The sequence below is a fragment of the Pleurodeles waltl genome, chromosome 3_1, assembly GCF_031143425.1.
Source record: "Pleurodeles waltl isolate 20211129_DDA chromosome 3_1, aPleWal1.hap1.20221129, whole genome shotgun sequence".
Lineage (NCBI taxonomy): Eukaryota > Metazoa > Chordata > Amphibia > Caudata > Salamandridae > Pleurodeles > Pleurodeles waltl.
This window is the reverse complement of record NC_090440.1, coordinates 1,641,124,687-1,641,140,332: the sequence shown is the minus strand read 5'-3', so window position 1 is coordinate 1,641,140,332 and position 15,646 is coordinate 1,641,124,687. Positions and strand designations below refer to the sequence as shown.

Below are 15,646 nucleotides of genomic sequence, written 5' to 3'. Positions count from 1 at the left end.
TTTTTTAGTCCACACTAAAGCTGGATGAGGTGCCTTTCTGATGGAGATAGAGCCTCATCATCAGAGTAAGTATGGGGACAAAGAAGGGAGCGTGGGAAAAATGGAAATTAGCCAAAACACGAGCCTCCTTCAAGCTTGTGCCATTTCTGAGATTCTCCATCTGTTTGCCTCACTCTGCTATTGACTTTTTGCTGCTCATTTTCTGCTGTCCAGCTCCACCCCGTCACCCACTGCCCCCCCCAACCCCCCCCCCCCCCCCCCCAGTGTAGCCTCACGCCCACTGTAGAATTAATGCTTTGCAGAGTATGCTTTCACATTTCATCATCGGATGCAGACAAACATAAAACAATAGTCTTGGCGGTGATGTCTGATACAAAACACCCTTCTGGGCTAAGGGCCAGATCTAAAGAGTTCCACAAGCCCGGGGGGGTCTCCCAGAGAGCCCAATTAGCCCACGCAGATGGACTCAGCCCCCACCTCACTCTATAATTTGTCTTTATGCCTGGAATGACTCAAGAAGCTTCTGAGCAAGCCATTTGTTCTCACCCTAATATGTCCAACTTGCACGTTGTATTCAGTTTTTCTAGGTAAGTGAATTCAGTAATGCTCAATGTTGTGGCTAATCCAAAAGCCACAAACCAAATAAAATGCATCTGAAATATTTCGCTTGAAGTTGTGTCTTTTTTCATTCTGTCTCCTGCGTTCTTTTGGCAGGTGAATGATCTTATCAGAGATAAATTCACGCAGAAAGATGGCAGTGTTCCCCTGTTTGCAGAAATCCTTGCTGGTGGTTGTGTAAGTACTTGCCGTGTATTTATTATCTGGCCCGAAAATTATTGTCCCGGACCTATGTGTTTATCCTCTAAAGAAAAGACCCAAAGTGCATGACCAAAGTAAAAAGGAAGACACCTTTATGATTGTTAACTGTGATCTGTGTCTGTATCCAGTTTACAATGTTTAGGGGGAGGAAGATCGTGGCCTCGGTTACAAGTGGCCTGGCCACAGATAATCATCGCACCTGTTACACTACAATATTCCGTGTTGTGAAATTTGAACTGGTGCGCTAAGTATTGCATATCATGAACTAAGCTGTTCAAAAACTGAGATAACGTGAATGTTGGTGCTTTCTGCAGGAAAATCCACAAACCCCGCATTTTCCCTGTAAGTATCGGCGGGTTGTCCTATGAAAAATAGCAGTGGGTGTTGACTTAATTTTGCAATGCTCATAATTGCGACACCCGCTCAAACATAGGTTTGGACCGTGGTTTTGGAAAGGGCCGAAACTATCTGACCTGTATTCAAGGTCTATATAAATGCTGCTAGTGCACATTATCTCAGATTTGACAAGTGCCCAGTAATTTTTGTGGTAAACTCAGTCACAATTTCTCGTCTATTGCTCTCGTTGAAAAAACTGGTGTGAAACCTATCGATGTGGCTGATAATTGAAGATGGTTTACAGGGATGTGATAGGACAGTGAAATACTAAAGATTTGTTAAAATCAATATTTTCTGCATTAATTCAAGGGTTTTTAGTGTTTATAACATGATCAGCTAACGTTTTCTGCTTTGCTACAACACTGTAATATTTTGCTTTCATTGCTTGTCTCTGGCTATGTCATGGAACATTTCTTCTGAGAGGTGTCATCAAAGAGAGGAGGACTTTTGTCTGATCCTATACCATTTATCTAGCTCTAACAAATGCCTCGGTAGGTCCAATTCAGTTTAACTCATGAGACGTGCTGCGAATCCTTTTTTTGACGGATGTCCCTGCGTATATCCGTTTTGGCTACATAGAACTTTATTCTGCAATTATTTCGTGGCATTGACATGCTCTGTTTTTTGCTGTACCTTCCTTGTTGGTTAGGAGCCCTGTAACATAACTTGACAAATAAATATATATATATGTATCTTCACTGAAAAAAAAAACAAAGATTAAAGGGACGTTATAGTTAGGTTCTAAATCTACTCATACAAAACTATAGAAATTCAGCAGTTTTAGTTAGTTCTTTCAAGTAACTACAAATTGCGCCCTAAGGTAACTATAACTTGTGCCCTTGCCATGCAAAGTTTCTTATCAATAATGTTATTGCAAACATTGCAGTGATATCAAAGATGGCTATACGTTATTCCAACCCCTGCCTTGCAAGGCCTTCGGCTGTAGACGTGGGGGTTGGTCGCAAGGCCTAGCCTTGCAGCCAAGCCCTTATAACCACCCAACCCTGTGCCACACATGGCCTTTGGCTGTGCGCAGCGCAGGTTGGCCACAGGGCCTGTCTCTGTCAGTGAATGTGTGAGTGGGTGTGTGAGTATCTGAGTGGGTCTGAAAGTGCATGCATGAGTGTCTGAGTGGGTGTGTGAGTGGGCACCCGAGCCTCTGAGTGCATGTATGAGTAAATTAATTATTGTATGAATGAGTCTGTGGTTTTTATTTCAAATGTTTCCATAATTGCAAATATTTTGCGAATAATTCGTGAAAATTCGTGAATTTTTGCGAGTATCGCGAGCTGTGACGCAAAATTATATTAAACCTATAATTTGCCCCTACAACACCACCATATCACACCTCTGGGGTCAGAGTACCTTCACCCTGACCCCTTATGCCTTTTTCAATTTGAATTTTCACCCCCCAGGGACTTTTTCCAGTGAAACAAAATGGGGGTCGCAACTTTGTAGTCAGGTTGCGGTCACCCAATTGCAATGCTTCTTTTTGCATGTGTTTTTGCAAACATTTGTGAATTTCACCGTTTATTCGCAGCCAGTGATATACAAATTAATTTGCCCTTAAGTATCTCCTGAACTACTGAAAGGATTTGCCCCAAATAACAAAAAGCGCAATCTGCGTACCGGCAGCTAGTTTTCTTCCAAATGTGGTGTAATTACATCCAGTGGTTTGGGCTGTAGAAGTGCTGACAGGTCCTATGGGAATTAACATGGGAAACGCAATGTTTTTGAGCCCCCTTTTTCTCTGCCACCGCTTGATAGATCAGTCCGAAACTTCCCGTTTGCACTTTTTTTTAGAACATTTTGTGAAAATTCATCAAACGGTGCCAAATCTATAGACAAGTCAAAAAACGTTTTTTCTATGAAAACATAGTCCTAACTACAACTACCTACTGGCGACGTCCAGTAGGAAATGTGTGTGCATGGCGTGTATATATTTGTGTGTGTGTGAATAAATATACATATATATATATATATATATATATATATATATATATATATATATATATATATATGTGTGTGTGTGTGTGTGTATAGACAGATATCCCACATGCATATGCATAATTCGTGTTTGTTTTACCAGTGAACTTTAATAACTTCCAGCTGTGTGTGGCTAGCAGACTGGACTACAGTCCTGCAACCTGCCACAGACCAGGATGAGGGTGCTGACCTCTACAAGTTTAACGTTCAAAGACTAGGCCCACAGGGGGCAGAGAGGGGCTGCTTCTTGTTCTCCTTGATTGGATGTGACAGTGGGGCACATACCTGAGCCTTCACCTGTCAGCATGCAAGGTTACTGCTACAGAAAGATGCTCTAATAAATGTGCTGTTTTCAGAAACACAAAATGGTGCATACACGAACTGAGCCAAGCGCGTTTGTTTCACATTTCTCCTGTGACCTTATATAGTTTGTATTTTGAAATAAATATTTTGCAGACCACTGCTACTATGGCATTCTAGTTCTACTTGAATTCTGTTCAAATATTGCCTGAGTTCCATAGTTAATCAATCATTTGTAATCTTTCTTCCAAGGCATCGCAATGCCGTTTGAAGGTCTGTAAAAATTGTGTTTTACTGCGGTTCCTTTTTAGTGGTAATACTTTTATTGCTGCTTATATCTACAACCAATGTACTAGTTGGTGAGCTGCCTTTTTTAGCCCCCATCCCTCAGAATGACGTTGTCCCCTCCAGGGATGCCTTTGATTCGTTTTGTGCGGCATTTTCACCCTCAGTGTAACTCGGTTTTTGGAAATAAAACCCAGTCCTTAAAGATATCCCGCAGTGACTTTTTAAAACACTGGCTCGTTCACTATAGTAGATCTTTCTCCTAATTTCAAAGTCTTTGCTTCTAATATTGTGTCCTATTTCACTCATTCGTAATTCATCCTCTGCTCAAAAATTGTTTCTTATCTAGGCCAGATGGAGTCAGGTGAACACAAGTCTGAAATGTTGCTGCGCTTGAAACAGAAGGTGCACAAACACTCCAGCTGGCACTCATTGCATATTGGTTCATGCAGATGAGTTCGCAAGGGGGGTATGTGCTGGCCAGAAGTGGAGGGGAGACTGACCAGGCTCGACATATCAATTTAATAATACGAAATCCGTTCTTTGAAGGGGGCCAGAATATGTGGATATACATTGATTGCTTGGAATGTACCTTGGGGTCCAGAACCTCTCCGGTAGGATAGCACCTAACTATCCGGACCCTAATCTCTTTATTCCCCTTGCAAAAGAAAACGACCTTCTGAGTTCTTCTGTTCCAGAGCTAAGAGAAGGGGGTGTCCCTCCGGCCTGCATCCTCCTCTGACAAAGCTCACCTTCATTAGACGACGAGTCCAGGCTAGAAGTACAACACCTATAACTGCTAACGGGGGAGGCCGTCTGTGCGAATTCTGGGTACAGATGGGCTAGAGACTTCTAGAATGAAAAACTTTCAGGCCTTCCTCCTGATCTGCACCTGCTAAGCATGTAGCTGCGATTGCAGTTGTGCAGCAAGTCATGCTGAAGCACGGCGAGACAATCAAAATACCGCGAGTGAGTGCTGCTGGATTTGCAGTATGGCCTATTTGGCCATTGTAGATGGTTTTAGGCCCAAACCACCAATTCCTCTCGCAGTAAAAAAAAAAAAAAAACCTTCGTTATGCACATGTTTGCTTGACATTATAAAAAACCCTTCCTCAAATCTGGAAAGGTTTATACACAAGTTAATTTCTTATGGACTGCAGCCCACTGCTAGGGCCCCTGCGTGTGCAGCTTGTGTTCCTTTGCAAGTGTATCCATCCTTCTTGCACTAAGAAGTACCCTTTGCCTCATTTCTATTCCAAGGACTGAAAGGTTGCGGAATGTTTCTGCACATCTCAGAACTCGAGGAGACACGTTTTATTTTGCCTGGATAACTGACTGCTTAAGGTACCTGTAGTCGGTGCAGATGTACCACTTAATTGCCTCTCCAGCTAATCTATAGAATACCTCCAATTTAGAGCGGCCGCCTGGGAGACAGGGTAGTATCAGTTGTTTCTGGATTCGGTCACAGTGGCAGGTCTCGCCACAACGATAGCACATTTCAGAAAAGGGACACCTAGAACTTGGTGTGTTCCGGTGTGTACTACATCACATAATCCCACAGCAGTCTGTAGAGCTGGGTGATCGCCTGTGGACAATGAGACCGGTTTCCCTCACTTTGCTTTGTAGTGGGCACAAAAGTCTGAATCACGACTGTGCAAGCTCTAATGGCATTACTAAGCCCGAGTATAACTCGAAATAAGCAGTCTCCTTGGTTACTTCTCGTCTTCCCTAGACTCGGGGCCACCTATGGGACTCTTAAAGTCTTTCTTCATTTCTGTCAGGGCTGGCGACTTCTGTTCAGAACCGTGTTTTCGTAAATTTGCAGTTGAATACTGCACACGCACCTGTGGTTAATGAAGTGTCTTCTCTCCCTGCCCCCTCATGAACATTGGAGAAGCATTTAGGAAGTGCCTGTGGCTCTTTTATGATTCTAATAATCCTGATTGTAAAGAGGTCTGTCTTCCTTTCTGATCTGTCTCGGAGATTCCTCTGCTGACTAAGATTTTACAGTCTCTACAGACTCAATAAAGGGCCTACTGGCTCCTCTGAGGGATTGTGTTCCTCATCTACACAACATGGTTAATACTGTGTTAGAACACAGAAAAATAAACCTTTCTGCAGGATAACAACTCTACTAATTCTTTTAACAAATCTCCCCACCTGCCTTTCAAACAGAACGAAGTTGGAAGGCTTATTAGTTGAATGATTCTGAATTCCGTTTCTTGTTCGAGGTAAAAAAAAAATTCTGAGCAAGCACCATATTCTGCAGCCAGGCATGTGCCGTCCTGTCCTGAAATCTAATTCTCTGCTACTTTCTTTACTACACAATTCCTTGAGTGAACATATCCCCATCTACACTGCCTGCACCACTCTGTTAATCTGAGATCCTGTGGTACACAAGAGATGGCGTTGTGAAATGGCCACCAGAGGAAATGGGAGTCCAGTCACCAAAGACTGCCTCGGAATGGCCATTCAGGTGCAACAAGCAAATCGCACAGAGGGAATCCATTTTTTGACTACCGCCATGCTGCTTGAAGACAACCTTTAACCCGGTGGATCGAAGGGACATAAAGTTTGTTAGACTAGTTTTTATTTTACAGAGAGTAATTAATAGGTACGCTCCACGTTGATAAATCTGCGCACTCATTTTTAGCACTATTCAATCCCCTTGTACAATTATTTGTCCTAAGTGCGGTACAACTTCCTGCTTACTATTCTCCGCTACATATAACCCCTCTGTTAACGTCATAACCTAAGAGTGCAGTAAAATCTGGTAATAAATTAAACCGGTAAAAGGCAGGCTTCTCCCTTACTGCCAGATGGTTAATTTTACATTACATTTGCTTATCAGAAATACATCGATAAGAAATGTTTGACAAAATAAGCGACGCATACAGAATGCACAAGGTGGTTACATGTCCTGCTCTAGTGAGGGAGAGAGGCTGTGAGCTGGGCCCTGTGCATCCAAACAGCAGTACAGTACTCGTAGGGGAGACGTGTGAATGTTGTAATGTAATAGGGGGCCTTTGAGATGTAGGAAGTGAAAGGGGTGAGAGTGAAGTGATACCACTGGAATTATGTGATTCTGTAGCCACTGAATTTTTCGCATGATTATGGTTTTGCCACATAATCCATCATCTGCTGCATAATTTGCAGGTTTTAACAAAAAAAAATTCTATTCCAAACAGATCAAAAGTTACTTAAGATATGGCAACGCGTGTTGCTGTGTAGTAAAGGCACGTCTCAAATGTTGACTGTATGAGTTGGATATTGCTGTATTGCAGTGTTAAACTAGTACCCATAAGGTAAACCTTTGTCCAGACAGTGTGCACGTTTAACATTGATGAAACAATTAACTCATAATATCACAAATTGTGCCACATTTTGCAACATAATTTGCATTTTTTCCTTTATAATATAGTAATCTTGCCGCATAACTTGTTTTTTCCTTGCTATATAATTCAAGTAGTCCTGGCTGTGAGGGAACATGATCCAACTCATCCCTCGAAGAAAACCCTTTGAGGGCGCTGCATGCAGTGTCCCTGAAGACAAGCCGGCGGGCCAGGGTGTAGTGGAAGATGGATTCATCAAAGTAAAGAGGGACAAAGTAGGAGTGGATTTGAATACGAAGTGTGGCAATTTCGGGTCTCTGTGCCATGACCTGCACGGGAGTGTGCTAGATGTGAGTGGATATCATTGGACTGAACTTGGTGCGGGTGTCAAAGTGGAGGTCTTTCTGCTGGTTTGAGGAGCAATGTAGCTCGAGAGCTAGCCAGAGGCTGACAGAAAAGTGTGCAGAATAGTCAGGTGTTCTTGGCTTTGATGATCTGCTGGCCTGATGGATTGTTGGTCTAATTCGAATGGAAATCTGTGAATCGTCATATGGCTATTAAGGTGCTAGAAATGTCTAGCAGCGGCCATGAAGTTAAGGAAATGGATGAAGGGGCACACAGCTTCTGAAGTGAACCTTAAAGGTGCGGGTTATAAATCACTCCCTGTCTCCTACTCACAAAATGTCCTCGTTATCACGACGCTCTTTCTGTCAGGCCTCTGTCTCTTTATCACCAGATGTTTTCCTTATCAGAACACTCTTCTCTGTGACCCTCTGTCTCCTTATCACAAGATGTCTCCTTTATCACACCTCTCTTTCTGTCAGGCCTCTGTCTTTTTATCACAAGTTGTTTTCCTTATCACACCTCTCTTTCCTGTCATGCCTCTGTCTCTTTATCACAAGATGTTTTCCTTTATCACAACTCTCTGTCACGCCTCTGTCTTTTTATCACAAGATGTCTCCTTTACCACACCTCTCTTTCCTGTCACGCCTGTCTCTTTATCACAAGATGTCTTCATTTCCGTTTTCTGCCCCTCTCCATTTTCTGTCACTCCTTTGTCCCTTTATCACAAGATGTCTTCTTCACCACATCTTTATTTTCTGTCACGTCCCTGTCTCTTTAGCAGAGGATGTCTTCTATATCACACCTCTCTTTTCTGTCATGCTCCTGCTGTTTATCAAAAGATGTCTTCTATATCACACCTCTCTTTTTTCTGTGACGCCTCTGTCTCTGTCACAAGATGCGTCCTTTATCACATCTCTCTTCTCCGTCACTCCTCTGTTCCTTTATCTCAAGATGTCTTCTTCACCTCTGTTTCTGTCACGCCTCTGTCTTTTTATCACATGATGTCTCATCACACCTCCATCTCTTTGGCTCAATTCGTGTTCTTTATCGCACCTCTCTCAAGATGTATTTTCTGGGGTTTTCTTGTGGAACCTGGGGGGCGGGCTGGAACGGCACCGTGCAGCATTTTAGTTTTGATGTCTATATCTGTATTAGTGCTCTGGAGGAAATTGTTACAATCCATTGCATCTGTCCTCTTAAAGTAACCTGCCTCCGCGTCAGGCGTTTTATTGTGCAGATATCGGCCATCTGTCTAGGAGTATGTCATACACATGTGCATGTGAATAGCCATATTTTAATGGTATCCACAGCATTTCGGCATGTTCTATATTCTGACAGGATGGCAGTTCACAGCCAAGGATCTGCTTTCAGAGTCGGAAGGGCTGTTTAGACCCAACCATGAAATCCCCCAAACACCATTTCAGTCGTGGCTTCCTTCATTGTGGGCCTGGTCTGGCTTAAACATTTTTGGCAGGACTGTGTCATTCGGACACCCTCGTATTTTTATTTTCCTGGTGGACTGCATGCTCAGGGACTGCTGCTTTCAGGACAGAATCGGCTTCATTGGCCAACCAGATCCCTTCCCCTGGTTAGAAACATTACGCTCGAATTTGTAGAGCCGATATCCATATTTAGATACTATAAAACATTTGGACTGTATTTTGTTGTTCTGAGGCATGAACTCGTTTGACATTCCACTCTATTTATTCAGTCTCATGCAAGCACATAGTTCCGTCACACGAGCACGAATGTGTCAACCTGTGCAGCCCTCTAGTGGCAGACTGGCGATCTGCAGCGTAGCCTGGAGTGGAAATGATGTAGGTAATGTGAAATTCGGCTTCATGTGTAAGTAAGTTCGACCTATAAGGCGCTAATATTTTAAGTGGGCTGTCACGTAAGGTGGACTGCCGAGGAAAATGCGTACTTGCAGAGCGGCAACATTTTTCGGCAGAGTAAGACACACTTAAACAATCTGTGTGGCCAAGGAAAATCACCTTAAATCACTGTATTCGGGACGCCCCTGAAAGGTCAAGTCCTGCATTTTGAATGCTGCGATGGAGCGAAAGTACTTCCCTAATAGGAGCCATATATCAGATAAATAAGGCAAGAGATTAATAATACAGACTGGCTGTGGAGCTGAATGAAGAGCAGAAAATGCTTATCGCGAGGCCCAAATGCGAATAGAACGTGGGACCAGCTTCTTGGCTGTTGAGCCATCCATCACTCCTTAAAGCCTAAAATCTGTAAATTGTGACACAGTAAGACCCTGAAAGCGCGGGTCGAGCTGGACGCGAGCTTCAGTGCCAGTAATGTCAGCTGTGCCCCAGAATGCTAAAATCGTGTTAACGTTTTACCCTGTTAGACACTCGTGCGGTGCTAACGAGCAATATTTTGAGATGATTTGTCGAATACTGATAGTTTCTCCTATCCAGGTTCTAGTGACTCCTTGGCATTCCCGGTACCAGCCCCGTGTACGGACCGAGGGTGACGGGTAGCCGTGGGAGCTGGACGGGGCCTGCGGTGATGTTTTGTTGAGGATAATCGTCTATAGAGAAATCGGGGTTATTTTACACTGGGTGAACAAATCCTCGTTCTGCGATGCTCGGAAGTGAGTGCTAGAGCTATGAGGCCACAAATACCGATCCCGACTTGCATCTCCTCCCCAAGTTCCAGGCGCCGTGAGTTCAAGTCCACAGAATGGGGACTGATATAAAGTCCTACAGACACGGAGTACTCTGCCTCCAGTCATCCAGGTCGAAAAACAGCAAGTGCTTTTGTGCTGACATTAACACACTGGCAGACGGCCGGTCTGCACACCACACAGCAGGCATTTGTGAAGCGTGTCTGGATAAATCATATCACTGCACCCCAACAACATATATACACCCCTAGTTGTCACAAACGCCATCGGCCCCACTGTAGCATCGGCCCTGTCGACCTCTATAGAAGGCGCATGAACCTCAAGTATAGTTTACTTTAAAGAACTCATGATCAGACGGGGCCCGCGCTCCAAACGGCGTTCCAAATGCCCCGTTTAAACATGATCAAACATTTTCGGCAGCTATCTTATGCCTCTGTTCAACCCGGCATATTCCACCAATTCCACCCCGTCACTTGGAGGGGCAGCATCCTGCATCCCATTTTTAACGTTTGCAGGTCCGATCCAGCAAAGTATAAATTAATCGCTCTTATTGATGTGTAGAGGCCAGAATCTTTGATCCAATTTATTAAGAGATCTGGAAGCCTGGAAGAAAGCCGAAAACATCATCCCTAAAACCCAGACAGAGTTTAGGGCATGCTTGAATACATTGATGTATCTCCTATCAGTAACTCTCCTTGCCGAAAAAGCCATAAATAAAAGAGCCAACCTTTATATGCCTGCTTTGTGACCCTGAAAGCGGCATTTGATGTCCGAGACATCTGTTGTGGGCTAAGATGGCCAGGCAAGGAGTTCCATCCAAGTTATTGGAGGTTGTGGTGAATCTGCACTCCGACACTTGGATGTAGGTCAAAATCAGCAAAGGATGCTAGGCTCACCCGGAAGATTGCAACGCACATTCGCCTCAAGCAAGGATGTGTCCTTGCGCCATTTGTATTTAATATCTATACGGCCAATCCAGTCGCCTTCTTGTCTGATGTTGTGTGTGATCTACCCAAGTTAGGTGGGGAACCAGTGAGCTGTCTACAATATGCTGGTGATATAGTACTAATAGGTCGGACCCTGATCGGCTTTAAGTGATTAATAACCAAGCTGGCCGTGTACACTGAATCTCAGGGCCTGGATCGCAATTATAAAAAAAACAAAAGTCAGCCGTTTTTTAGCCAGCCAGGATGTAACCACCTGGAGCAGGGTAAATCCTATAAATACCTGGGAATGGTTTTAGATGCAAAATTATCCTTTAAGGATAATTCACTTCACAGGAGAGCATTGGCCCTGAAACTACGCTTTCCAATTGGCTTTCCCCAGAAGAAGCTTAGAAGCACATCCTAGGATTAACTGCTTTAGGTAATTGGGGCCAAATTTCTCCCATCTCTCACTTATAGTTCAGATTCACTGAAAGGCCAAGATGCATCCAGTCTAAACCAGGTTCAATCCTCTCTATTTAAATGTATTTTCCGTCTCCCTGCCCCCATACTCCCCCCCCAACTCCCCACAAGCACAGGTGAGACTGGAGGTCAGCCTTTTTGATCAAGCTCCTGTCAGGATGGAAATTATATTAAAATTCGGCAGGAAGCTCAGATTGGCACCAATAGATTTACTGGCTGCCCAGTTCTGGTTGGAGACAGAGTCTACGTCCAATCAAATAAACTCATGGCATTTGGTATTTGAAGGAGCATGAGCCACTCTAAAGGTGACCAGTGCATGGGATTCACAAATTGATTTTACTTAATTTAAAAAAATCACTAACAAGTCTTCAAAACTGCACTCTTGGACTTAAGACAAAGCACTCCTGGCAGGGAAGAGGCAGGGCTGGACTGTTCTCTAGTCCTACACATCCTGGTGTCCCCAACCATATCTTGTCACTGATATAACTGCGTCTGTTCAACACTCTCTTCTTTTATTTCGTTTTGGTGCTTTCCCTTCGAAGGACCAAGTCGTGAGTTGGAAGCAAACTTGGTCAGACCCTGTCACCTGTGTGGCCTCCTAGAAGAAAGTGTACTTAATTTCCTTTGTATTTGCCCAATGGTTTCTCGCTTAAGACAGCTGGTTATATGCCCTGCACTGAGGGCGTTTTAGATTCACTCATGTCGGCCTTCTGTCCAGGCGCTTTTAAATGGCCATAACATTCAGTTTGCCTGCCGTGGCTCAAAATTCTTAGTGCAAGTGAGTAAGCTGCTTTCAGCGTCTTAATTCAACCCGTATGCAATACTGTTTATAGTCCAGACCCTGCACTAATATCCTTAAAGCATATCAGCTTATGGTTATATTAATTCTAAAGCACCACCAGGCAATTTAGCGAACACAGGGCAATGGAGGGTAACATAGGTTTAATGAAAGTCAAACAGGAACTTTTGAAAGTTAATTTACAAGTTTTTAACTGCACTTTATAGCTCAATCACTGTGGTTTTACTTCAAATATGAGCTACAGGCTCACAAAGTCTTTTAGCGATGACAGTGATCCCATAGGTTTACCTGATAGCTTGAAAGTGGGCCCTAATGCAATTAATACGTCTTATCGCATGGGCCCAGCTCCCAGGGTTTTATAGTTTTTTCATCATTGATTTGATGAACCAGTATGTCCCTAGCCAACAGATAACTTTGCTCTTTAGCGTATTGGAATAACAGACAGCCCATGCAACTGTGACTCTCTCTTATGCACTTTGAAGCTGCCCCTCACTCGCGCTGATTTGTTCTTAATTGATTGACTGTTATATATTGGTACCCTGTGTGTTGATTGTATGAATGACTGTCACATGTTTTTATTTGTTGTTTATACTTGCGTTATTTTATTTAATCTGCTATAAAGAATTTATTACAAGTCCACAGAATGGGGACTAACATAAAGACCTACAGGCACAGAGTACTCTGCCTTATGCAGATCCCAGAAGATTGTCACGGACACTTTCTACCTGATGTCTGCAGGTAGAAAATGTAATGGGAGCCATTGGTCTGGAAATTCCCCATGCAAAATTGGTCCAGTTACCTTCTCACCCTCTAATTTCGGATGCAGGAACATCAAGTCAATCAGAATCCCCCCTCCACTCCAAACCCCGTTCATATTGCTCCAGATGACTCATGAGGGCTAATGTATAGAAAATAATAACCCTTTACATCACAGACCCTGATTCCTGGCCATTTGCTACCCTTCAGTCAAGTTTTGATTACATTTTATGGGCAAAGACATTAACAAATTCTCCAAAAATGGGTCTCAATTGTCAAATCTCTCCGTAAATTGCAGTGTTTATAAAATATTTCTTCAGATGTAGACTCAAGCTTCCTTGATGGCCACTTATCTCCTAAGCTTGTCTGAAACCATCCCTCCACTTCCTGATCCAACACTGGAATTCTTACAAGCCTGAGAAACCTTCACTGTCTCCCAATGAATGTCAGGATTATATTTTAAGCCTTCTGGTTAGTTCGAAGGACAGTTGTTGAATGAAAAAACTCTATCTGCCCAGCCTATTATCTGTCTGCTATGTGATTTTATAATGATTTGTAAAATCATCAGGGAGCGTATCCTGGCGCTAAGCAGGTATGAGTCTAGTCAACCTAGGGTCAAAACAGGCTTCAGCTTCTTGCAAATTCTAGAAGTGAAGAAGATGCTGTGTTGTGTAGCAGCAGTTTCCGTCCTGTGGTTTGGTCTGAATTCAGACTGACTGGTGTCAAAGAGTTGATAGTTGTTGAGGTATTTGGTGAAGCATATGTTGATGATTTGCTCCAGTACCTTGGCTAGGTACAGAAGCAGGAGTTCCGCCTGTAATTGGCAAACTTTGAGGGGTCTGTGGAGTGTTCCTTCAGCAGTAGGAAGACCATTGCATGTTTGCAAGCATTTGGGAAGGCTGCTGACAAGATGGAGGTGTTCAGGGTGGAGCATGGCACTGATGGGTAGAAGGTCTGAAATAGGCATGGTGAACCCCTAAACTGTTGGACTTCCTGGTGGTTCTTTTCGTGGTGATAGTGAGCAATGTGGTTAGCTCTGGTTTTCTGGATGAGATTGGGAGTTGAATAGAGGGGTTTGTTAGATCTGGTTGAGGATGGTTGTTGCTGTATATGATAGTAGCTTCTTGGGTGGTCTAAGAGATATTGTATACACTTGCCCTATTTTAAACTAGGATTGATAGCTCAGTGTATGGGTGCATCCACTAAACAAAACTGTGTTTGACTTCATGGCAACAGGTTTTATTTCTGGTGGGTCCAATCTGACTTTCATCTTTCCCAGATCGATAAAACAAATAACATTGGGTTTGGAACAGTTAACTGCTTTAATTCAGTGCCACAATACTATTGGGATGGATATGTGCTTCCCAGATGCATGACATGATATATTGAAGTTTTCTAATCTATTTTTACATTTTTTTTATTTATACCAGTGCTTTCCACACTTCTTAGAATGACAAACTTTTGCAACTGAGCTGTCATGGACATGAGGTGAGGGCGATTTTTGTAGTGTAATAACTTCAGTCCTTTGTAAATGTCACACCCTTGACCACACCCTTTGATATCAGCCTGTGGCCAACATATTGATCTGCCCTTAAAAGAGGCAGTGGGTGAGCTGCAGTAGTGTCTGGTGCAGGAACACTTTTCAGAGAGTGGAGCTAGCCTGTGGCATCTGTTAACTAAAATCATAAGGCGTCTGAAAAATCTTGGTGTCAATATCAGTGAATTTAGTAAATTTAAGAAACTCCTTCCTCAGTTGAGAATGAGGTAAGGCCTCATATCCATTTCTGAGTCCAAACAAGGTCCAGTGAAGCATATATACATATATCAGTCACCAAAGGGTAGTTATATTTAGGACCATGGTTCTATAAGAAGCAATTTGTTTTGGTTTGCTAATAACTTTGGCACAGTTTGACGAATCTTCACAAAACTTTAAAAAAGAAAAACATTTCATCCATCCCAGTTTCTTCCTGGAAAGGTTTAGAGTGATCTATAAAGCAGGGACTGAGGAAAAAGAAAAGGGGGCAAAACCTTTTTTTCCCCATACAATTTTCTTTAGGAAAATTGAACAGCGATGCAACAAAAAGGACTGAATATAATTACACCAAATTTGGCTTAAAGCTAGAACTTGGGCCATAAAGTGTGCTTTTTGTAATTTAGTGTAAATCCATTCATTTAAAAAAAAAAAAAAAGTAAAGTTCAAAATTTATGTATAATTCATACAGTGGAGGATCATGGATCTAACAGATCAAAATATATGATTTGACTGTCTGGCACCACTTTAACAAAGATGGGGCAGCAGCCTTTTTGGGACTTTTCCTTTCCTGAAACAAAATACATAAAAAACATTTAAGGGGTAGAGTAGGAATACCCTGCCTCTCTAGGCTTGGTGGGCTGGTCCCAGAGAGACCTTTATCCGCTGGGTCCAAAAACGTACATTTTTTTCTTGGAGAGGTAGATCCATGACACTGAGAAACAAAATGTGGGCTCCTGCACTTTGTACTTACGAGCCTCCCGGGGCAGGGCAACGCTTTTATTTGTTTATGGAAGATGGTGGCAGCCCCTCTTTTTGAGGGTTTGTTTT

General features: G+C 43.0%; 1 protein-coding gene across 1 annotated transcript in view; it reads left to right on the top strand.

Moving 5' to 3' along the window:
* The window catches only part of SLC25A12 (solute carrier family 25 member 12), a 451,247-nt gene that overhangs the window by 311,970 nt on the left and 123,631 nt on the right, over positions 1–15,646 (top strand). Inside the window, exon 13 of the mRNA XM_069225331.1 lies at positions 715–795. Within this exon, the coding sequence (XP_069081432.1) occupies positions 715–795 (81 nt within the window). The remainder of the gene's footprint in view (positions 1–714; positions 796–15,646) is intronic.